Consider the following 24,691-nt stretch of genomic DNA (forward strand, 5'->3'; position numbering starts at 1 on the left):
ACATACTATCTGTGGAGGATTAGTTACTAGTTAGTACGTACACTATCCCGATGATACTAACTTCTAGTATACTAAGAGAAGTATGTTTGAGACATACTATCTGTGGAGGATTAGTTACTAGTTAGTACGTACACTATCCTGGTGATACTAACTTCTAGTATACTAAGAGAAGTGTGTGATTTGAGACATACTATCTGTGGAGGATTAGTTACTAGTTAGTACGTACACTATCCTGATGATACTAACTTCTAGTATACTAAGAGAAGTATGTTTGAGACATACTATCTGTGGAGAATTAGTTACGTACACTATCCTGATGATACTAACTTCTAGTATACTAAGAGAAGTATGTTTGAGACATACTATCTGTGGAGGATTAGTTACTAGTTAGTACGTACACTATCCTGATGATACTAACTTCTAGTATACTAAGAGAAGTATGTTTGAGACATACTATCTGTGGAGGATTAGTTACTAGTTAGTACGTACACTATCCTGATGATACTAACTTCTAGTATACTAAGAGAAGTATGTTTGAGACATACTATCTGTGGAGGATTAGTTACTAGTTAGTACGTACACTATCCCGATGATTCTAACTTCTAGTATACTAAGAGAAGTATGTTTGAGACATACTATCTGTGGAGGATTAGTTACTAGTTAGTACGTACACTATCCTGGTGATACTAACTTCTAGTATACTAAGAGAAGTATGTTTGAGACATACTATCTGTGGAGGATTAGTTACTAGTTAGTACGTACACTATCCTGATGATACTAACTTCTAGTATACTAAGAGAAGTATGTTTGAGACATACTATCTGTGGAGAATTAGTTACTAGTTAGTACGTACACTATCCTGATGATACTAACTTCTAGTATACTAAGAGAAGTATGTGATTTGAGACACAGCAAGGGAGTGGAACAGGAAGTCAGAGCGAGTGGCGGCAGACGGAGGGAACACTTGCCTCTGATATCGTGATAACAAGCGAGAGTCCAGGAAGTGAAATCACTCGGAAATCCTTCACAAGATCTCGGCGTCTCTTCGATTCACCACAAGGGCGGCTTGACGCCAGCTGACTGTGGGGGCGTCGCCGCGATCATGATGCAAGACGTGCACCACCATCTGAGGACATGATGTTCCGTCGAGTGACGACCAGGTTTATTTACGGAGCTCAAAACGCTTGATTATGTTCCATGAAACATGTAAATGTTGTACTTTTTTTTAGGAAAATGATGTCGCAACACAATCTGGATCTTATAATCCATGTGTTTGTGTCGTTTACACTATTGTAACAGTTTGTTTTGTGTTTAAACCAGAAGGATGTGTCTCGCCTGCAGTTCATACTAAACTCTGCAGCAAGAATTCTGAGCCGCTCTAGTAGAAGAACTCACATTTCTCCTTCAAACTCTTCACTGGCTGCCAGTTTCTTTCAGGATCATTTTAAAATTCTGGTTCTTACTTTCAGATCTATTCATGGTCAGACCTTCCATCATTGATCTGATCCAGACTTACACCCCAGCTCGGGCTCTGAGGTCTGTGGATCAGAATCTACTGATGGTTCCTGAACTTCCGGACCAGAGGAGAGAAATCCTTCCAGACTGTTGCTCCTAAGCTTTGGAACTATCTCTGTGTTTGATGATCTACTGACTCCTTCAAGAAACATCTGTGTTTGATGATCTACTGACTCCTTCAAGAAACATCTGTGTTTGATGATCTACTGACTCCTTCAAGAAACATCTGTGTTTGATGATCTACTGACTCCTTCAAGAAACATCTGTGTTTGATGATCTACTGACTCCTTCAAGAAACATCTGTGTTTGATGATCTACTGACTCCTTCAAGAAACATCTGTGTTTGATGATCTACTGACTCCTTCAAGAAACATCTGTGTTTGATGATCTACTGACTCCTTCAAGAAACATCTGTGTTTGATGATCTACTGACTCCTTCAAGAAACATCTGTGTTTGATGATCTACTGACTCCTTCAAGAAACATCTGTGTTTGATGATCTACTGACTCCTTCAAGAAACATCTCAAGACACTTTTATTCTTTTCCTTGATTCTCTGAGACTCTTGTATTATTCTTAAGTGTCTTGATCTTTTAAAATATATATTTTAACTGTGTATTGTTTTGATTGTTAAAGTTCTTCGTGACCCTGGTCTGGAAAGATCTTTACAAATAACTTTAAATTACTTACTCACTTTTCTCACCTTTTCTTCAGAACAAACAAGTAAAACAACAGTATATATATCGTGTACATTTTATTCAAGCTGCTCATCCTTTCTAAAGTTGGTTTACTGGTGAAATAAAGGCCTTATAAACCAGCTGTAACTGAGAAACCAACACATAGACTCAAGTAAAGTTGATTTAATATCCCTCCTTCTGTTCTCAGAGAATCAGAAAAATGATCAGAATTTACTTTAATCATCAAAGGAAATTTTGCGTTTTACTTACAGTTACGTCATCATATCTTAGAAGCTAAAAATGTCTAATTTACCCAAAAATAAACACAAGTTAAAGAATATCTTTAAATTTATCTCAATTAAATATGTTGTCTTTTGAAAAGGGAAACATCTTGTTGAATTCAATTCAAATTTATTTTACTTTTAATAGATATATGGCATTTTATGGTTTTGTATCTTATTGTATTTTATTTTATTTATCCCTTTCTGGGGAGTCGACCTGTGACCTTCCTGTGTGGAGTTAGTATGTTCCCCCCTGTTGTGTGAGTTTACTCCGGTTTCCTCCCACAGTCCAAAATCATACAGAGGCTGATTGAGAACTTTGGGAAATTGTCTGTAGGTATGAGTGTGTGTGTGAATGGTTGTGTGTCTTTGTGTGTCCTGAGACAGACTGGCGTCCTGTCCAGGGTGTCCCCTGTTTCTCACCCTATGATACTGGGATAGACTCCAGTCTCCCCAAGACACCCATAAGAGAATAAGGAGTAGAAAATGGATGGAATTCCTTTAAAAATCATTTCATTTTAACAGTCTATAATATCACCACAACCAATGTCTGGGTTGTGTTCCCAACAGTGTCAGTAAAGATTCCATGACTCGTATGAATCGTATACATTTGGCGCGAGAGACGACATCGACGTAATCCGTCTATTTTAAAGTCATATTTTAGCTCAGAGCGGTCGGTTTGTTGTGGCCCGAGGGTTTTAATCCCGGCTCCAGATAAGATTGTGTGGTTGTGTCCATGAGACACTTAAAGCGAGAGTTCGACCAAAAATTGAAATGTCACTCATTTTCTACTCATGTCGGATTATTTTCAGAGTAATCTGTGTCTTTTTTGGAGCGACGCACAGAAAGTTCATATCATGGTCACGAACGGACGAGACATAGTTCAGAAAGTCTAAAAATATAATATATATAAACTTGTTTAATTGTTTTTTTCATCGTATAAACAAACATTTTTGTCTTTACCTCTAATGAAAGAGCAGATAAGATCAACACTCAGTCGACACGAGTAGAAAAACAAGAGATGTTTTTATTTTTGGAGAACTATCTCTTGAACCTTTGTTGCTCCTGATGGTTGAGCTGCTGTGCTGCGTCGCAGCCTACTCCCATCAGTATGTGGTTTTGTGTGTGAATGCGTAGAAAGAAAATGTTGTAATTCAGTTTTCGAGAAGAAAAAACCTGCTAAATGTTTAAATATAAATGTCAAATAAGGTTTGTTAAATGTTATATACAGCCGACGATTACAGGATTAAAAAAAAACATTTTAAATACTTGTCAAAAAACATACAAACATTAAAAGACAGTTCAGGAAAAAAACTGATCTGTTTTTTTAACCAAATGTATGAAAAAAGCTGATTAACGGCTAAATTATTACTATTCTATTAAGAAATCTACTATTATATTGTGTTTTGTCGTTGTATTACCGTTAAATGTATTTAAAGTAACGATATAAATGTTTACTTCCTTTAAGTCTTTTTCAAGTTTAACTGCGTAAATTCCTGAAAGTCTTAACAACGTCGCTTCAAACACGGAATTGGCACAAATAAGAAAACATGTTGACAAAATGAGTTTAATGCAGTTTAAATGCAGTTCAGTGAAGACCACGACTCAAATCAGTTTGTTTCATTCACAGAAGGTACGTTTCATTACTTCCTCTCTAACGTGTACAAAAATATAGGTTTACTTTTTCAACCTGATGTCCAAGAGTTGGAAACGTTTGTCAACCCCACAAAACATTTGAATAAAACTTTATTGACAGAAAAAACATCAGCAAACAAACGTTTTAAGTGAGATTGTATAACTTGCTATTATAATCTCTCTCAAGTAGAATGTAGCAAAAATGAAAGCTACACTTTTTAAGTGTTGTCATGGTAACACAAACTTTCAGATAGCAGCGGCTACAATTAGCATTTTTGCTTTATACTTGATATTTATATTATTTATACTAAAATATCTGTTCATATGTGAAAATGCTTATTTAGATTTATATATGTTTCCATGATGTATACTTTATTAGTTTGTTTTCTGCTCTATTGAAGGTACAGATACCAAGGTAATGACAGAAACGTATCGTAGAGAAAGATGTTGAAGTTTTACATTCACAGTAAGTAAGAAAGTAATATTTATAGAGCGCTTTTCTAGACCAGGGTCACAAAGCGCTTAAACAATCAAAACAATACTCAATTAAATATATACTTAAAAGGTCAAGATAACACTGAGAACAACACAGGAGTCTCAGAGAATCAAGGAAAATCCTGCACGAGAAAAAATGTCTATTGATTCCGAATAAATTCCCTTTTCCACGTGACATCTTCTCAAAGTACGGTGGCCTGTAGGTCACACTGTACGACGCTCAGAAACGTGTGACCCCCGGTCGCTCCAGGTCACGGTCGGAAGAGGCTTCTTTGTGTTTGTGTCGGTGTGTGTTGGACTCACTCTGAGCCTCTTAAGATTTCAACCCAGATCCAGCACCAGTGGCCTATTTACGCAGTCCTGTGATCTCCCTTGAACGTTCCTGCCCTTGAGCATCGATCCACTTTGATATGCAGGATTCTTCTGTCAATTAAAACCATGCAAGAGAATCTCCTGGTCGAGCATCGACAGACTCAGTGACGCGTGTTTTCATTCTCACATCAATTCAGTGGATTTATCAACGTTTTTTATGAGTATTTGTGCTGAACATTGATTGAAACTCAGTGGAATGACTCAGTTTTAGTCGAGAAGCTTTTCAAAGACCTTGATGTTGAGAAGAAAATGCTCCAGAAAACACAGATCAATGCTGCCACCTAGTGTTCGTTTTATGTACTTCTTCATCCACGTGATGAGAACCTTTATCTTGACGGACACGCGCTTTGTTTAATTGATAAACACTTATAGGATAGTTTTGGACAATTTAATCGTTGGTTATTGTATTGTATTCTAAAATTGATAAAATATAATATTTTATAACAGAATATTAACTTTATAAATATACTTATTAGTGATCAAGAATTGAGACATGTAAGTAAATAAGTAAGTAAGTAATATTTAAAGGGCGCTAAGATATGTCTTAGTATAAGAATCATTAAAAAAAATTACTTAATATTTTATCTGTAACTTGTTTTCATTTTACTTTAAAATCGTGAATATTATTTCTGTCGGTTCATAGAATGTTTTCTCATTTGCCATTTAATAAATAAAATATAGTATTTTTTAATTTTTTCTTTATTATATAAATACAATGTTGAAAGTTAAAATATACTATTAGACTAGACTAGACTTTATTTTATTTCCATTGCACAGAAAACAGCAGCGAAACTGGCAACGAAATTTCGTTGCTTGGCAACCGTTAAAAACACAGCAGAGAGATGTATATAAAAAGTATAAATATTAATAAGTTAAAAATAGTGCAATATAGTATAAACAGAATAATAACATTTATTATTATTATTAAACTGTCTCCTGAATATTATTTTTATTTCAACAATATTGCCTCAAAATGTGCATATTTCGGCATATAATAACATGTTATCTTACAACTTTTTACAAAAAACGTATCGTCTTGTTTTAACAGTTTGACTAAATAAACATTGAGAGTTAAATTTACTTAAACCAAACAAGTTTTTTTTACTTCGATTTATTGCTATGAAGCGCCAAAGGTTATGGTATGTCCCAATCGAGGAGCCGTAGCGTCGTCACAAGATGGCTGCCGTTTGCGCATGCGTGGATGCCTAAATTAGCAGGAGTCGCCTGAGCAGATTAGCTTAGCATTATTATTTTACCTTTCTTGTTTTTATACGATGGGGATCGAAGAAGAGGCTGATCGAACTCTGTTCATCCGAAATATAGACTCCAGGGTGTCGGAGGAGCTGCTGTTCGAGCTCTTTCTACAGGTAAGTGCGGCACAAATGTCGAGTTTATCCTTTTAGCACAAACGCGCTGAAATGTTCTCTTTTGTTGTTGCGTTAGATTCACAAAGTTGTTTTCGTCTTATTTAGTTCGCGTTTGTAATAATAACTTGTAAGATAAGAGATTATTGTTGGGTATAATTCCATCAGTTTGCTTTGTTTTTAGCATTAGTCGAATTAGCTTCTTCCAACCGGGCCGGTATTAACCGCCAAACTAAACAATTCTGTTTAAACAATTTGCCCAAATAAAAAACGAAAATTTGCATAGCTTTTACTGAATGGTTTTTAAGTTTTATTATTTTTATTTGTAGTTTATTTATTTTATTATTTAGTTTAGTTTAAAGTATTTCATTTACTTGTTGTTTTTGTTTTTTATCTTAATTTTCATTTGTGTTCGGTTGTGTTGTTGTGCATTTTATTTTATTTTTTTGTCCATAAACATGTTGAATTCAAACTCACCAAGTCTGTCCACAGGCTGGACCTCTCATCAGAATCAAAATCCCCAAGGATCCAGATGGGAAACAGAAGACGTTTGGTTTTGCGGTTTATAAACATGAAGTGTCGCCATCATACGGCATCCAGCTCCTGGACGGGACGACGCTGTTCGGCAGAACCCTCCATGTGCAGCACCGATCCGGTGAGAGACGCCTCAATACAGAACCACCATTTTTACCAATGCTTGTGATGACCATTAGAACGCTACGGTGAACCTTTGTAGGGTTGATCACTTCTAGTTTGAAGCTATTGTAATACAAGGGGATTTTATAGGTTGAAAACTTTCTGCAGCACTTTTTGAGGTCCACAGGTTGAGCGTTTGGATCGACGGATGTAAAGTTTACATGTAATTAAACATGTTGTTTGAAGGGGAAAAACAACATAATAGACAAAAATAATAAGCATAAGTTATGACTCGTAATTCTTGGGTTTTGCCATAAACCTTACTTTAACAGTCAACACCAATAATAGTTTATCTGTTAATTTACTTTTTCGCGGGTTCTCTTTGTGTTTGTCATACCTTATACGAAAAATTGCATTTTAAACTTTAAAAATTATTGATATCAAAGCAGCTGACAACTTTGCATCCGTTGCATAATAAATGTGTTTCAAACTTTTTTTGAAATGCATGTCAATCTTTGTTTAAGATGGTCAAATTAAATTTTAAGTTTTCTAACAGGAATACACTGATCATCATGGTCCTGATACTTACGGTCTTGAGTTTCTACCGATACTTGTCCAATATTATATTGAAAATAAATATTCAAATCACATACCCTTTAATATATACAGTGTATAAAATATTTTAATTTATATTTGTGCTTTTCTAGACCAGGGTCACAAAGTGCTTAAACAATTAAAACAATACTCAATAAAATATATACTTAAAAGATAAAGATAACACTGAGACAAACATTGGCGTCTCAGAGAATCAATGAAAAGCCTGCACGAATAAAAGTGTCTTGAGATGTTTCTTGAAGGAGTCAGTAGATCATCAAACACAGATTTTTCTTGAAGGAGTCAGTAGATCATCAAACACAGATGTTTCTTGAAGGAGTCAGTAGATCATCAAACACAGATGTTTCTTGAAGGAGTCAGTAGATCATCAAACACAGATGATTCTTGAAGGAGTCAGTAGATCATCAAACACAGATGTTTCTTGAAGGAGTCAGTAGATCATCAAACACACATGTTTCTTGAAGGAGTCAGTAGATCATCAAACACACATGTTTCTTGAAGGAGTCAGTAGATCATCAAACACACATGTTTCTTGAAGGAGTCAGTAGATCATCAAACACAGATGTTTCTTGAAGGAGTCAGTAGATCATCAAACACAGATGTTTCTTGAAGGAGTCAGTAGATCATCAAACACAGATGTTTCTTGAAGGAGTCAGTAGATCATCAAACATAGATGTTTCTTGAAGGAGTCAGTAGATCATCAAACACAGATGTTTCTTGAAGGAGTCAGTAGATCATCAAACATAGATGTTTCTTGAAGGAGTCAGTAGATCATCAAACACAGATGTTTCTTGAAGGAGTCAGTAGATCATCAAACACAGATTTTTCTTGAAGGAGTCAGTAGATCATCAAACACAGATGTTTCTTGAAGGAGTCAGTAGATCATCAAACACAGATGTTTCTTGAAGGAGTCAGTAGATCATCAAACACAGATTTTTCTTGAAGGAGTCAATAGATCATCAAACACAGATGTTTCTTGAAGGAGTCAGTAGATCATCAAACACAGATGGTTCTTGAAGGAGTCAGTAGATCATCAAACACAGATGTTTCTTGAAGGAGTCAGTAGATCATCAAACACAGATGTTTCTTGAAGGAGTCAGTAGATCATCAAACACAGATGTTTCTTGAAGGAGTCAGTAGATCATCAAACACAGAGATCGTTACAAGACTTGGGAGCAAAAGTATGGAAGGATTTCTCTCCTCTGTCCTTCTGAAATGATTCAAGTACTTTTTCGACTACTACTACTTTGACTGGAAGCTTCTCTCTTCTCTGCAGAATAGAAAAGTTAACTGCTTAGTTTTCTCTGTCTTTCTTGCTTTTTCAAACTACTCATATTCTTTGACGTGATGCTTAATTAAGTTAGTGGTGTTGAATCTTGCGCTGTGACTTCTCACTGCAGAGACTCTTCTGTTATCGGCAGCAGTGTGTGACGTCAGCGCAGACGTGGATCTTAACTGCCTTTATCGGCTTCATGGATCGAACCTTTTTCACCGATACCCGGTCCATATTTGAGAACCTTGATAAAACGATACCAGGGTCAGATCCTTCATTTCTGTAGTTGGAAATTAATTAAATAGATCAGAAAAAAAAACATTGGCAATGCACTCGTTAAGCAGTTTCTAAAATAATGCTGAATCATCTCATTTGTATTTAGTGACATAGGTTCGATGTTTTTATTCACACTCCTTGTATTACATGTCACTCTGAGAATGTGCTGGAAGTTTTAAATCCCACAGAACGGGGATTGAGTTTCAACATGCATGTTTGCTTCAGTTATGCCTCAGTGCTTTAGATGCGAGATGAGATAACGAATCCCAAATGTAACGTGTTAATCGGAGCAACAATAATTTGTAGCGCTCACCTGTGCCTGTCAACGCTGAAGGGAGGTTGTTGGCTCGCCACCAACTCAAAGAAGTTCACGTCTTGACAGGGTCAAGAGGGTTCAGTGAAGTTCTCGGAGATACGGGTTTGTTTGTCGTCCACGTTGGATACAGAGAATCCGATGAAGTGACTCTTTCCTGAACATGTTGTTGTTTTTTTGTCCTCAGGAAGTAATCACAACAATACGCAGAGCACAAGTCCAGCCAACACCCCGAATCCTCACGGACAGAGGTCAGTATCGCTTCACGGTCTTAGAAAATCTGGCTCATCTTTGAAAGTGTATCATTGAATACATTGTTTAAAAAAAAGCAAAAGACAGGAAAAGCGTACAGTTTTTAGTATTTAAATACAAATGCATTATATGAATTTTTCTGCTTTTTAAAAGATATTTTTTAATTCTCAAAATGTATATTTTGCCATTTAAATGACATTTTATAATAGTTATTTTATGGTTTATATTTTAATAAACCTTCAAATAAATTCATCTGATTTTCTCATTTACAATTCAAATTCAAATATTCGAAGTGTTTATTTTTATGTTGCAATTAAAGTTCCGACCTCTAGATGGCAGCAGTCATTGCGTCCTCCGCAGCTACAGGAAGAATGAGAATTATTTTTGCATTACATTTGCACATAGTATTTTTTTCATACAGTGACTGTAAGACATTATTAACACTTGATCTTTAACTATTAAAAAAAGAAACGACACATGTCTGACAATACGATATATTGCGATAAAGTAGTGTCAACAATATATTATTTCTTTTAAAGAAACAACACTTTTTCTGGCTTTTACAACAAGGAACTTCAAATACTTTCTCTAATCCGATGTGAAAGTGTTTGTGGGAAAGTGCTTCTCAAAGTGTTAACAACAAATGTAAAGCTATATTAGTGAGTGAGTATAGAAGTGAATTAACACAAACAACCTGGAGCAACATGTAATATCCAGTATCTGTCAGTGATTAATTGAACTTTAAACAATGTATTAAAATGAGTTGAAACATCAACTTTAAAAGTTGTGGTTTCTGGTGTTTCCTTTATTTTTCACTCATTGCTGTCGGTATAAATATATTTGTATATCTATACAGTGCTATTGAAAATGTATACAGTATCTGGAATAATAATATCGCGACATATCGTTATATTGATATTTTCTTCCACCTCTAATCACCGGTGAGTTCAAGGCCGTTGGCTTTTATTTCTCAGATTTGGTCGTCTTTTTGCCCGACTCGGTTATTTACGCTGCCGTCTCCGACTACTCACTATTTTATTGAAGTTCACCTGCATCAAATTAAGGGAAAAGTGATGGTTTATTTTGCAGAACCCCTCAACAGTTCAGCTCGCCGCCGTACACTCCTCCACCTTCGTCGCAGAGGTCATTCCAGTCGCCCGACAGTCTACAGAAGCAAGTCATGGTGATTATGTTGCTTTTTTATTTCTTCTCACTTCATCTCCGCTCACTTTGAAAACCAGAGGATTGAACTCTTGGTCTCCCGTCGCGCAGATGAACAACATGATGTGGCAGGTCCAGACGCAGCAGCTCCAGCAGCTGAGCGACGGCTTCAATCCGCGGTCGGAAGGCGGGAGTTCCAGGCAGAACCACGGCGCCCCCTACAGGCCGCACCACGGCAGGAGTCAGAGACACGAGGACGAGGCGGGTCATCGCTCGCATGGTCAAAACAGAAACAACTATCAGCACCCGAACCACAGGAGCGCAGGTTATCACCGCGACAACAGAGGCAGATACGATCGAGACGACAGAGACCGGCGCTGGTGGGGTTAATTATTATTAGTGTTATTTAGGGCTGTACGATATATCGTATATAAACATGTGCGATAATTTCTCATTGTATGAATCAAACTTTTCTTAAATGTGCGCTTTGACAACTTTAAAGAATGAGAAAATGATGGGTCAATTTGTACTTCTATGTCTCGTTGTCTTTTACGTCTCCGTCCGTCTGTGAACTGTGCAGCGCAGCTTGTTAGGCTCGGTTGCTATGGCGACGCGTCTTGCTAGCGCGCTGACTTAGCTCAGTATATACAGTGAAGTAATACTAACTTATGATCTAGTCAAACACTAGTGATCCAGTGAAGTAATACTAACTTATGATCTAGTCAAACACTAGTGATCCAGTGAAGTAATACTAACTTATGATCTAGTCAAACACTAGTGATCCAGTGAAGTAATACTAACTTATGATCTAGTCAAACACTAGTGATCCAGTGAAGTAATACTAACTTATGATCTAGTCAAACACTAGTGATCCAGTGAAGTAATACTAACTTATGATCTAGTCAAACACTAGTGATCCAGTGAAGTAATACTAACTTATGATCTAGTCAAACACTAGTGATCCAGTGAAGTAATACTAACTTGTGATCTAGTCAAACACTAGTGATCCAGTCACTCGTCTCTTTCAACCTCCTTTGTTAAAGCAACATATCGTAAGAACTTTTCATCTCGTCTCAGTTGTTTTCTTAGAAGATCGTGAACTTCCAAACAAACCTGTCCGTCTTCACCGTATGCTAACGAGCTAAGTTGTTAGCGTCAGGTCATTTATAAACTGTTAAACAACAACATTGCATTAATATCGATATCGCAACTCAAGACACCATTGTCGAATATCGCACATATTTCCAATATCGTGCAGCCCTAATATTCTTATTATATATTTATTTGCAGCTCTTGCATTGAGGTTTCAGTTGCGGTAACATCATGTGCTTCCTGTCCACACAGGTAGTCCTCGAAGCGATGGGATCCGACCAGCATGTTTCAGCGTGGTGTCATGTATGAAAGGTCCTTTTTAGAAAAAACACATTTGTGGAAAGAAGGTAAAAAAAGAAAAAAAAGCTCATGTTATGTTAACACATTTTCTGCTTTACTCAGGTTGTTTGAGACATTTTCGTTCACTTTTAAGATGTTTTTAAAAAGTTGTCAAATGTGAGTTTTCTCCTCACAGGTTTAATCGGCATTTTTTGCTATGAAAATTCAGTTCAGGTTGGCAAAAAAAGAAAACAAAAGATCTGTGTATGCAAGGATTGTTCCTCTGAGGCACTCGGTGCTTCTTCTTTTTAATTCTTCAGGTTTTTTCACGACGCTCAGAAATCACCAGCACAAACTTTTTTGGCGGCAGCTGGATGTGGTTTTGTTTTTGGATCTTTGTAAAAGAAAAGGAAAAAACACTATATTTTAATCTTTTACTTTGTAAACCAACCTGAGCCTGTTTTTACGAATATAAAAAATTGCTTTGATTCGATTCCTTTTGTTTTTTCCTTCCAAACCTCTGGAGACGTCATCGCGTCTATTTCCGACGGACGCTCCAGGAATAGGTGGATTGTATGTAGAAGTCGCACACGCGGCCTCCGCCCGACGGTATAAATACACGCGTGTAACGAATATGCTTGTGCTCAGGGTTATGAATTAATCTGCAGGTGGCGCCGCCGAGCGTATCCTTTGATTGAATCAATTAAGACGGACGGATATAACCAAAGACACACGATCGGCTCCTGGGTTTGACCTTTCTATTCACAACGTTTTCAAGTCTGGACGCGGATCGTCACCCACTCTGTTCACTTAACGGCGGCCAATTATGTCGATTCTTCTTCCGTAACAATAGGTTCGCAAAAATAGATCCTTCGTCCCGGCGAGCGTTTGCGTCCGCGACCTTCACGTCTCAAAGTCGTCCACGGGAAACATTTCCAAGATCAATGAACCTGAGACCAAGTTTTATATTCTTTATATGTATCATTTTGTTTCTATACTTTTTTTTTTAAATTCATTTATTTTTGACATTTCAACTTTGTTTTGAATGAAGTCCTCATTAAATCAGAGTATAGGTTAATTACTATTATTTATTTATTTTTCACTTTTTAAATTTAATTAATTACTTTTTCCAAAAATGATCATGCATTAAACGTTATTTTTTTTGTTTCCTGTTTTACAGAAAAAGGTGATATTCAGTCATTTAAAATTCTATCTATTTAATTGTGCTTTATTCGTTGGTTTTGATCAAATAACACTATCACTTGGTTTTTAAATAATTCCATCTCGTAATTGCAGTATTTAATTTTCTATTTTTTTATTTTTTACTTCAATATTTTTGTTCTTTTCCTTCTTATCAAGGCTATTTTTCCTATTTGTTCTTTCTTGGATGAATGTTGAAGCTTCAAGCGTCACAATCTTTGGTGTAAAAATCATCAGAGGCTCATTCATGCGTTTGATTCTGGAAAATGAAATCCTGAGTGTGACCTCTGACCTCTCAAAATTCTTTGATCATAGGGTTTTGAAGATACAGATTTTTTTTTTTTTTTTTAACTTATTTAGTGGGTTTGTCCAAAAATATTAATTTAAATAATTATTACAATTATTATTACATTATAACTATTTCTAGAATCTGACTCAGTCTTTTTATAATCATCTTGGAACTTAGTTGGTTTAGTGAAACTTTGAGTGGTTGACAAGATCGATTGAGCAAAAGAACATTTGAAATCTTCTGCTTAAGTTCTTCGCGACGAGATAAACACTAGTTTGTTTATTTGTAATCAAATCAAACACTTTAGAACGTTTAATTGTAAAGTAATAAACAATAAAAACATTTCCAAGTTAAAATGATAGAATTTAAAAGATTAAATATTTTTTGCAGATTCCTCCATGAAATGGACTAAATATGCTTTTTAAACATCTTGGTCAATTTTCCCTTCATTAAGGTTTTTGACAAACAAGTGGCTGAAATTATTTTCTCTGGAAAAGGTTCCTGCTCTCTCTTTAGAGACGAAGCCAGGTCGTCCAGGAGATGCTCGGAGTAGAGCCTGAGGTTCAGTCGTCTCTGGTAAATGAAGACGAAGAATCATCACGAACCTCAGTCTCATGTACAACATGTGGTTTAAGTTCTCCTCGTGAACTTCAGGAAACAAACGCTGCAGCCTTGGAAACGGTTGAGCTTGTTTCACTTGGACCAGAATCAAAGAGTGGAATGTAACTCGCGCTGCCTATAAAGTTCTGATTCTAAAAACATGTTTTTTATCTTTTAGGGTAAATGAAGGAACACTTTGAGGGTCATTATTATATTATTTATGTAAATAATAATTCTGTCCGTGAGCAAAATAACTCAAACGGATGAATGTATTTCGTCGAAATCTTCAGGGAATTTAAACAACGGGACAAGGAGCCGATTATTTTAGTGGTTTTCTGTCTTTGTGAGAAGATTTTTAATATTATCTTCTAACTGCTGCTCTGATGGCAACTAGCAAAACGACTGGTTCCTGCTTCCCTTCATCACCACGAGTGTCAAATGCAAAAAAGATGTTCATGTTGATTTTATTATTATTATTATTAAAGTGACGTTAAAATGATTGTCAACAATTCTACAGAGACTTTGAACAAGAGTCGCAGTGACGGTGAAGGGAAGAAGGTTGGTAAGTGTATGATGGACACACACACTGAAATAATCTATTGAAACTACACAATAGTGTCAAAATCTGACTCACACTTACTGTTGCAGTTTGTTCTGGATTTGTACGGTTAAAGGATTTTGACTACCGTGCCTTCGACACAAGTACAACTTTACACCACGTTTTCATTTATTTAAACACTTAAAGTCATTTGGGATCAATTACCTTGAGGATGAATTAACTGTCCCAGTGTTTTTCTAGGTATTTTAACTTTTGATTTTTCCAATATTCCTTCCAGTTTGTCTTTATTTTCTGCCTAAAACCTGTATTTATGTGAAGTTGGAAAAAACAATTATATTATTAATATATGAACCAGAAATGCAACTTTTGTTCTTCCATATCATTTTTTTCCTCATCAATTAAGGATTTACTTTGTATTTAGAGAAATGTTGTATATATTTTATATTACATTTTTAAATGATAGGTTTGTAATGTTCCAGTTTTTCCATCATTCTTTGGCCCTTCAGTCAGAAAACTGTGGCCCCTGAGGAAGTTGAGTGACTCTAATCTAAAGGTCCAACTCAGTCCAGTCCCTCACAGACAATGTGCAAATCTGAGTCACTCGTCAACATCCAAGAAAGTTTTTCCATCTCGTAAAAAAAAAAAAAACCAATAAAAACTCCACTAACATGAACCAAAAACCCAAGTCTTGCTCCGAGCCGGGCTTCAAACCCACGACCTTCCCAAGCAGCTGTGTTTGCAAATCAACGACTGAACTCGGGAGTCGAACATATACTGTATCCACCCGAGGGTTCCGAAGGATCCGATTGACATTCCATCTCCTGTTTGATACGGGCCTCATTGTCACATCCTCTGACGTCCCGGGACACAAAGTGCTTAGAGTCAGAAATCATAGCGACTCCCTCTCGGTACCTTGGTCCACATTCCCCGCTTAAACCCCCCTCTGTCTAAAAGTAAAGGTGTATTTGCACCCTCTGCACTAAGCCGTGTGTCTTGCCTGTAATCTGGTCGTGTCAGATGGCAGCGGCTCTAATAGAGAGTATCCTGGGCCGGTGTCAGTGCAGGAAAGCCTTTATTACTCCTCTGGCTGTGGCATTTACTCCTGTAATTGCTTGATCTGGCTGGCGTCTCCAGCCCTGGGGCGCTCAGATTAGAGAGGGGGGTCTGCTCGGTAGCCACTGCTGCTGCTGGACGTCTCTTCCAATGATCCCCACTTCCACGGACCCGCTCGTTCTCCCCCCTTTTTAAATCCCTCTCACTTCCCCCCCAAACACAAGTGACAAGATGCCTGCGGGGCCCGGAGTCGGGTTAGTGGGTTCACGGGTGCGAGACCCCCGGTCGAGTGGTCGGGAAAATAATTAATGTTTTTAAATTGTTCAAGATCACTTCTAACGACATATTAACTATTTAATTTAAACTGCCTTAAATCAAACCTTTAAAAAATAATTTAAGCATAAATAGATAAAACTTTATTGATCCCTCTGGAGGTCTCCTTCGGGAAATTGTTTAAAATTAAAATTAAATGAAAATAAACTGAAATTTAAATATTCTAATACTAGTAGTTATTGTCTTGTTATAAGTTGTGTTTTGTTTTATATTTAGTAGTATTCATCATGTTTATTTTTATTGATATATATGTTTATCATTATATGTAAATTGCTTTAATTATCTTTATTTATAGTTTTTTTTAAAAAACTTTTTTTTAAATGTTTACTTTTGTGCAAATAGTGTTTTTACTGATCGAAAAACTAAAATTCTCAAATTTTGGTAGAATAAAGGAACATTAATCGATTAGAAAAAGCTTAGTTACGAATAAAACACACATTAGATGTTATAGTATTTTTTTAACGGCGCTAAAATATTAACTACGTCGTTCTTTTGCTGAAATTATTTTAAAAATATATATGTTTAAACCGGAAAAGAATCTGTTCGGATGGAGAAACACGAGAATAAAATAAGAAAAAGTTTCAGTGTGACGTCGTTTTAAAATACGTGAGATTAATCCAGAAAATTAAAACATGGATTAATCTTGTAAATAAACTAAAATGATTTTGCTTTAAGTAAAATAAAGAGATAAATAACTATAAATAATAAAATGTCGTGTATTTTCTCTTTTAATCCTCTTTTTTTCCTACGATTAATTGTTTTTGAATGACAAAAAAACGCACGCAATTCGTTACAAAACACAAAGTTGTCTTTGGACTTTAAAAACAATTATATATATTTCGAAACTTTCAAGAACAAAACGAATTAAAATCAAATTCCTCAGTGAGTTTGTAAATCATTGCAACACTGACGGAATGTGTGTGTGATTGTTATTGTGTGTGTGCGTGAGTGAAAGAGATGTATGTCGTGCGTGTGTGAGTAAGAGTGTGTGTGTGTGTGTACACAGGGATGGTTTATATAACAGTGGGTGTGTGTGTGTGTGTTCTCTCAGTCAGGTCCGCGCCGCGGTGCGTTCAAGTTCAAGCTGCTGCTCGTCATCTTCACCGCAGACACGCACGAGCGACGATGACTCGCGCGTGAACCTGGTCCAACATCTCCTCAGGTCCCAGATCTCCTCACCTCCAGATCTCCTCAGGTCCCAGACCTCCTGGTCCCAGATCTCCTGGTCCCAGATCTCCTGGTCCCAGATCTCCTGGTCCCAGATCTCCTCACCTCCAGATCTCCTCAGGTCCCAGACCTCCTGGTCCCAGACCTCCTGGTCCCAGATCTCCTGGTCCAGACCTCCTCCTCCTCCTCCAGGACGCACCGACGCCAGCGGGAGGACATGCAGTGTCAGGCCGAGCTGCGGCTCTCCTCGCCCGGGCAGCTCAAGGCTGCGCGCCGCCGCTACAAGACCTTCATGATCGACGAGATTCTCTCCAAAGAGACTTGTGATTATTTCGAGAAACTTTCTCTCTACTCCATGTGTCCTTCTCTCATCGTGCGACCGAAGCCTCTCCACTCGTGCACAGGTACGTCCGCTTTATTACACTGTTATTACCTGCTTTTATTTTGAAAGTATTCGTTGCTCAATCTTTCTCAAGCACGTTATTAAAAGTCGCTCCTGCTCCTGAATTAAAGAGCAATAAATCACGACTGAAGTGCAGGAGATGCTGCAGGGCTCGATAAATGATTTAATGGCAGATAAAGCTCCTCATAACGAGACGATCAGTTACACGAGAAGAACTTTGATTTCTTGATCTTCAGGATGTGCTTCTGAATGAGAAACTTTATCTGCAGGAACACATGTCGCTTCACGTGGATCTGAAAACGTGTTTAATTCAAGGTTAATATTGATGGACCAGTGAGCTGTGAACCTGAATTAAAAACAAAACAATTGAACTTGAAAAAAACCACAGTGTTTGATTTGAAACGTAACAAGTGTGTGATAAGATGTGTTTAATTGTTTAGTTGTTTGAACTTTCTTTAAAAGTGAAAAATATCCAATGTTTCAGGAAAACTTTTAACTTAATCTTTTAATCGTTTTTTTGTGCATATTTTAAAGTAATATTAAATCCATCCATATCTATATATATATATATAGATATAGATGGATAAATAGATCAATACAATAGATACGATAGATAAAAGCTAATATAGACACAATAGATACAATAGATGATATTCAATATGACATATATAAAGTTTTACCTTACCTTACCTTAGATATGATTGATATGATAGATATTATTGATATATACAATATATAGAAACAGTAGACACTATAAATATAATAGGTTTGATAGATACGACAAAAATATACAATATCTAAGATAGATAAGATACAACATAAATAAATCAATAACATATATAGATACATTAGATACAGTAGATGATTAACACAGATAGAAAAGAAGGATAGATTAAAAAGCAGGATGATAAAGAAGGGTAGATGAGAAAGATGGATGGATGGATAGAATTTAATAGAAGGAAAGATGGATGATAGAAAGAATGGATGGATGGATAAAGAGGAAGTAAGGGTGAATAGATAGAATAGATGGATGGATGGAAAAGAAGGACGGATGGATAGAAAGGATAGATGGATAGAAAAGATGGATGATGGAAAAGAAGGAAGGAAGGATGGATGGATAGGAATGAAGGCTTGATGGGAAAGATGGATGATAGAAGAGAAGAATGGAAGGATGGATGGATGGATAGATGGAAAAGATGGAAAGAATGGATGGATGGATAGATAGAAATGAAGGCTAGATGAGAAAGATAGATGGATGGAATAGAAGGAAAGATGGATGACAGAAGAGTAGAATGGAAGGATGGATGGATGGATGGAAAAGAAGGAAAGAATGGATGGATGTATGGAAAAGAAGGCTAGATGTTTAAGATGGATGTATGTAAAAGAAGGATGGAGTGATAGAACAGATAGAACAGAAAGAACAGATAGAATAGCTGCAGTGATAACAGACGTCTCTCTCTCTCTCTCTCTCTCTACCGTTGAAGTAACCATTAGTATAATTGCTCCGAGTCTGAAATAATCGCTGCTGTGATGCGACGACGACTGAGGCGACGGATAAAAATACAGGCGGACGTTCTTTCATCCTCGATAGATGGATTAAGTTGAAGCTGCTGCTGTGCCTGGACTTCTGTTGGATAGAGTGACCCACACATGAGACCAGTGTCCCCAGTATTCGTGGCAGCTGAGCCTCGAGACATCGTATCTTCGGCCGGATATAGACGCTGGCAGCGGCGCTCGCACTTAACCCCTGGCTCGCCGGGCGGGTTCCACCCCAGGAAGACGTCTTTCGGCAAAACAGAAGCTGCTTTATCTGTTGTTCTGCGGTTTAAAAAAAAAGCTACTGTTGCTGGACCAGGGGGTCGGGGGTGAGAGGTCGTGACCCCCGGAGGCAGCCATGTTTGGGGTCTCGGCGGCGGCGAGGGCGAGGGAAGGAGGCGAGAGAGAGATTAAGCTCAACGGTGATCTCACCTGACGACAGGATGAAGAAGAAAACAAAGGGAGAGAAGGAGGAGTGTGTTCGGGCCCCGGGGCCACTTTTGACCCTTTAACTCTCAACCAATCATTTAACACGATTTTCAACTGCATTTGGACATTTTTGTCTCGACTTTTTTGAGTGAAAAGAAAATATGGTTTTGCGTTAAAAGAAACTGTTGTCGTTCAAGAAAAGTCAAAAATCTTTCGTCAGTTACTTCAAAATATTCTTTGCAGGTGAATAAATAACTATTTATTTCAAAACTATAGTTTAAACACGGTTTCTACATTTTTTCCTGGTATTTTTTAAAGTAAAAAGTTGTTTTTAGGAAATACTAGGAATATATAAATGTATATATAAATATATATATATTCTTTAAAGCTGGTTTTGCATTAAAAAAAACTGTTGTCGTTCAAAAGTATTCACGAGTCAAAAATCTTTCGTCAGTTACTTCAAAATATTCTTTGCAGGTGAATAAATAAACTATTTATTTCAAAACTATAGTTTAAACACGATTTGTACATTTTTTCCTGGTATTTTTTAAATTAAAAAGTTGTTTTTAGGAAATAGTAGGAATATATAAATGTATATATAAATATATATATTTTCTTTAAAGCTGGTTTTGCATTAAAAAAACTGTTGTCGTTCAAGAAAAGTCAAAAATCTTTCGTCAGTTACTTCAAAATATTCTTTGTAGGTGAATAAATAACTATTTATTTCAAAACTATAGTTTAAACACGATTTGTAATTTTTTTCCTGGTATTTTTTAAAGTAAAACGTTGTTTTTAGGAAATATTAGGAATATATAAATGTATATATAAATATATATATTTTCTTTAAAGCTGGTTTTGCATTAAAAAAAACTGTTGTCGTTAAAAAAAAGTTCTCACGAGTCAAAAATCTTTCGTCAGTTACTTCAAAATATTCTTTGCAGGTGAATAAATAAACTATTTATTTCAAAACTATAGTTTAAACACGATTTGTACATTTTTTCCTGGTATTTTTTAAAGTAAAAAGTTGTTTTTAGGAAATATTAGGAATATATAAATGTATATATAAATATATATATTTTCTTTAAAGCTGGTTTTGCATTAAAAAAAACTGTTGTCGTTCAAGAAAAGTCAAAAATCTTTCCTCAGTTACTTCAAAATATTCTTTGCAGGTAAATAAATAAACTATTTATTTCACAACAGAAATCCAACAACGGTTTGAACATGATTTTGTACATTTTTTCCTCGTATTTTTTAAAGTAAAAAGTTGTTGTAAATTCAACTTTGATTTTGAGGAAGGAGTAGGAATATATAAATGTATATATAAATATATATATTTTCTTCAAAGCTGGTTTTATATTTAAAAACAATTGTAGTTCGAGTCCTCAGGAGTTCAAAGTGCAAATTATTACATCATTTCTCTTAAAGATCTTCTTTGCATTTGGAGCCAATAGTTAAAATAACATTTGTACTTTTTTTTCTGATGTTTTCGGTGAAAAAGCTAAATTATTAAATAATAGAAAAGATATTTAACATAAAAAAAAACCCCATAAAATTCCTCATGAGTTCAAAGATCAATTCTTGCATCAGTTTCCCTCAAAGATCTTCTTTTGTCCCAAAACCTTCTCGTCTTAAACTCAAATCCAACGATTGAAAACCATTTATTGAGCAAATCTAACGACGTTTAAACCAAATGTGTTTGTTTTTTCTCTTATTTTCAATTTCAAGTCAATCATTAAATAAAAAAAAGTGTTAATTATGCTTTTTAAGAATATATATTTTTTATTTAAAAATGATTGTGCATGAAATAGAAATTGTCATTAATAAATAAAGTTAAGATCAATTATTACATCAGTATTTCTATACTTTGCATTTGAGAACTTTGTCCCAAAACAATTTATTCCATTTTAAACTATGATCCAAAGTAAATGATTAATTCATTTTTTAGAAACAATAGTTTCAACAAAATGTGTTTGTTTGTCTAAAATTAAAAAGTAGTTCAAACTCGGCTATGAACTAAGAAAAGTATTTAATTTTTTATTTTTTAAGAAATATATTAATATATTAAGGAATATATGTTTTATTTAAAAATTATTTTGCATTAAAAACAACTTTTCTGATACATTTTCAACTATAATGCAAAGTAGACACTTTGGAGTCAAAGGATCAAAATACAATTTCTACATTTATCTCATATTTTATAAAGTGAAAAGTCGTACTAAGAAAAGTATTGAATTTTAAGAAAAAATAGGAATTGATATATTTTCAGTTTGTTTTTTTGTTGCATGGAAAACAAAGCTGTTCATTCAAAACCTTCTGATCCGATGCGACGACAGATGTGGATTTAACAGTTGAAACGATAGACTCCGCCCACTTTGATGAAAGTATGTCGACAGAAACTTGTCGTATCATTATTAAAAAAAATGTCGTCATCTGGATTAAATGACAAGTTAAGTTTGATTGTGAACAACAACCAAGATCATTAAAACCAAAGTCAAATATTTTGACACCTTTACCTGCAGCTCAGAGCCGGATAAACGTGTCACAAGTGCGACCATAACAGCGATAAGAAGCTGCACTTCCTGTCGCCGCGCCCCGGCCGACACTGACGGATGGTTGACGGGCGACAGGAAGTGAAACAATAACAATAAAAACACAGATAATTGCGAAGCTTCTGCGTCTGTCATCGGCTCGTTTATGATGTTCGTCGGCAGCCAAGCTGTGAATCATCCTCGACGTCCCGTCGCGAACAAAGCCGTGCGTTATGAGGTCGGAATGATCGCGCCTTTCCAACGCTTCCACTCCAACTATTCCCGATATGATTCCTGTCAGAACAGCCAATCACAGACGAGGGATTCTGTTACAGGAACGTCTCCTGGTAATGGTTTCCACGAGCGCGTGTTCATCGATGGCTTCCTCTCGTACCTCCACGCCATTGTTTCCGGACGTTTGTCGACGACTTGTCAAACCCGGAGCGTCGGTCGTTTTGACCGGAGACGTCCCGGAGCTCCTGGGTGACAGGCGCCTGTCAATCAAAAAGGGCGTCGGTCGAGTCGAGCCGGGATTCCTCGCACATCACGGTTCGACGATGTTTGTCGTAAAGCAAAGAAAAAAGGCCGTAAAGAAGGAGTGACAGCGAGACTGACGGATGAAAAACGGGCGTCATTAGTTTGATTTATGGGTTACAGTGATATCAGTGTAATTACACATTAAGCGCAATAGGAGAGGTCGACGTGTCGCGACCTGCAGGGACGAGCTCGAGGTACTCGATGACTTCAGCTCTCGATCATGATGTCATGATCAACCTAAGGCAATGTCTGGCGTGTGTGTGTGTGTGTGTGTGTGTGTGTGTGTGTGTGTGTGTGTGTGTGAGTGTGTGTGTGTGAAGTCACAACAGGTGTTACTTTTATATGTTTATCTGTTTTCTTGACTGAGCGTCGAAACTGCTGTGAACGTTTGTTTTCATTCGCTCTGACCTCGTAGATGCAGTTAAAGTCGCCTAAAATACTTGAAAATATATATAGATAAAAAATAAACAATGTTTAGAGCATTTGTTCATTATTGTGTGTTGCAATTAAACCTCCGGCCTCTAGACGGCAGCAGGCGTCCTCCACAACTAAAGGAAGAATGATGACTGAGGACGAGAGGATACAGTGAGTCCAGCAGCTTTTAAAGCTGATGTTTGGACATATTTTGGTTTGAAAACAAATGAAAGCACTTATGACTTCATCAAGAGTCATGTGGTCTGTAAATACTACAACACCAGAGTCAAGTACTGGACAATACTACACATATATACTTGTTACTACACTATCACAACACCAGAGTCAAGTACTGGACAATACTACACATATATCCTTGTTACTACACTATCACAACACCAGAGTCAAGTACTCGACAATACTACACATATATACGTGTTACTACACTATCACAACACCAGAGTCAAGTACTGGACAATACTACACATATATACTTGTTACTACACTATCACAACACCAGAGTCAAGTACTGGACAATACTACACATATATACTTGTTACTACACTAGCACAACACCAGAGTCAAGTACTGGACAATACTACACATATATACTTGTTACTACACTATCATAACACCAGAGTCAAGTACTGGACAATACTACACATATATACTTGTTACTACACTAGCACAACACCAGAGTCAAGTACTGGACAATACTGCACATATATACTTGTTACTACACTATCACAACACCAGAGTCAAGTACTGGACAATACTACACATATATACTTGTTACTTCACTATCACAACGCCAGAGTCAAGTACTGGACAATACTACACATATATACTTGTTACTACACTAACACAACACCAGAGTCAAGTACTGGACAATACTACACATATATACTTGTTACTACACTATCACAACACCAGAGTCAAGTACTGGACAATACTACACATATATACTTGTTACTACACTATCACAACACCAGAGTCAAGTACTGGACAATACTACACATATATACTTGTTACTACACTATCACAACATCAGAGTCAAGTACTGGACAATACTACACATATATACTTGTTACTACACTATCACAACACCAGAGTCAAGTACTGGACAATACTACACATATATACTTGTTACTACACTATCACAACACCAGAGTCAAGTACTGGACAATACTACACATATATACTTGTTACTACACTATCACAACACCAGAGTCAAGTACTGGACAATACTACACATATATACTTGTTACTACACTATCACAACACCAGAGTCAAGTACTGGACAATACTACACATATATACTTGTTACTACACTAGCACAACACCAGAGTCAAGTACTGGACAATACTACACATATATACTTGTTACTACACTATCAAAACACCAGAGTC

The 24,691-nt window shown here is 36.4% G+C and overlaps 2 protein-coding genes across 2 annotated transcripts in view; both read left to right on the plus strand.

Moving 5' to 3' along the window:
* The first annotated feature begins 6,176 nt into the window (after nt 1-6,176).
* On the plus strand, nt 6,177-12,722 carry rbm7 (RNA binding motif protein 7). The gene is made up of 6 exons (XM_087795821.1): nt 6,177-6,340; nt 6,830-6,992; nt 9,638-9,701; nt 10,792-10,885; nt 10,975-11,243; nt 12,208-12,722. The coding sequence occupies exons 1-6, from the start codon at nt 6,248-6,250 to the stop codon at nt 12,209-12,211; spliced, it is 687 nt and encodes a 228-aa protein (XP_087651947.1). The 5' UTR covers nt 6,177-6,247; the 3' UTR covers nt 12,212-12,722.
* Nucleotides 12,723-14,246: 1,524 nt separating this feature from the next.
* Nucleotides 14,247-24,691, plus strand: part of barx2 (BARX homeobox 2) — a 20,385-nt gene continuing 9,940 nt past the window's right edge. The window contains exon 1 of the mRNA XM_087795820.1: nt 14,247-17,839. Coding sequence (XP_087651946.1) covers nt 17,653-17,839 — 187 coding nt within the window. The 5' untranslated portion in view covers nt 14,247-17,652. The remainder of the gene's footprint in view (nt 17,840-24,691) is intronic.

This window comes from Callionymus lyra, chromosome 7 (assembly GCF_982586985.1).
Source record: "Callionymus lyra chromosome 7, fCalLyr1.hap1.1, whole genome shotgun sequence".
Taxonomy (NCBI): Eukaryota; Metazoa; Chordata; class Actinopteri; order Syngnathiformes; family Callionymidae; genus Callionymus; species Callionymus lyra.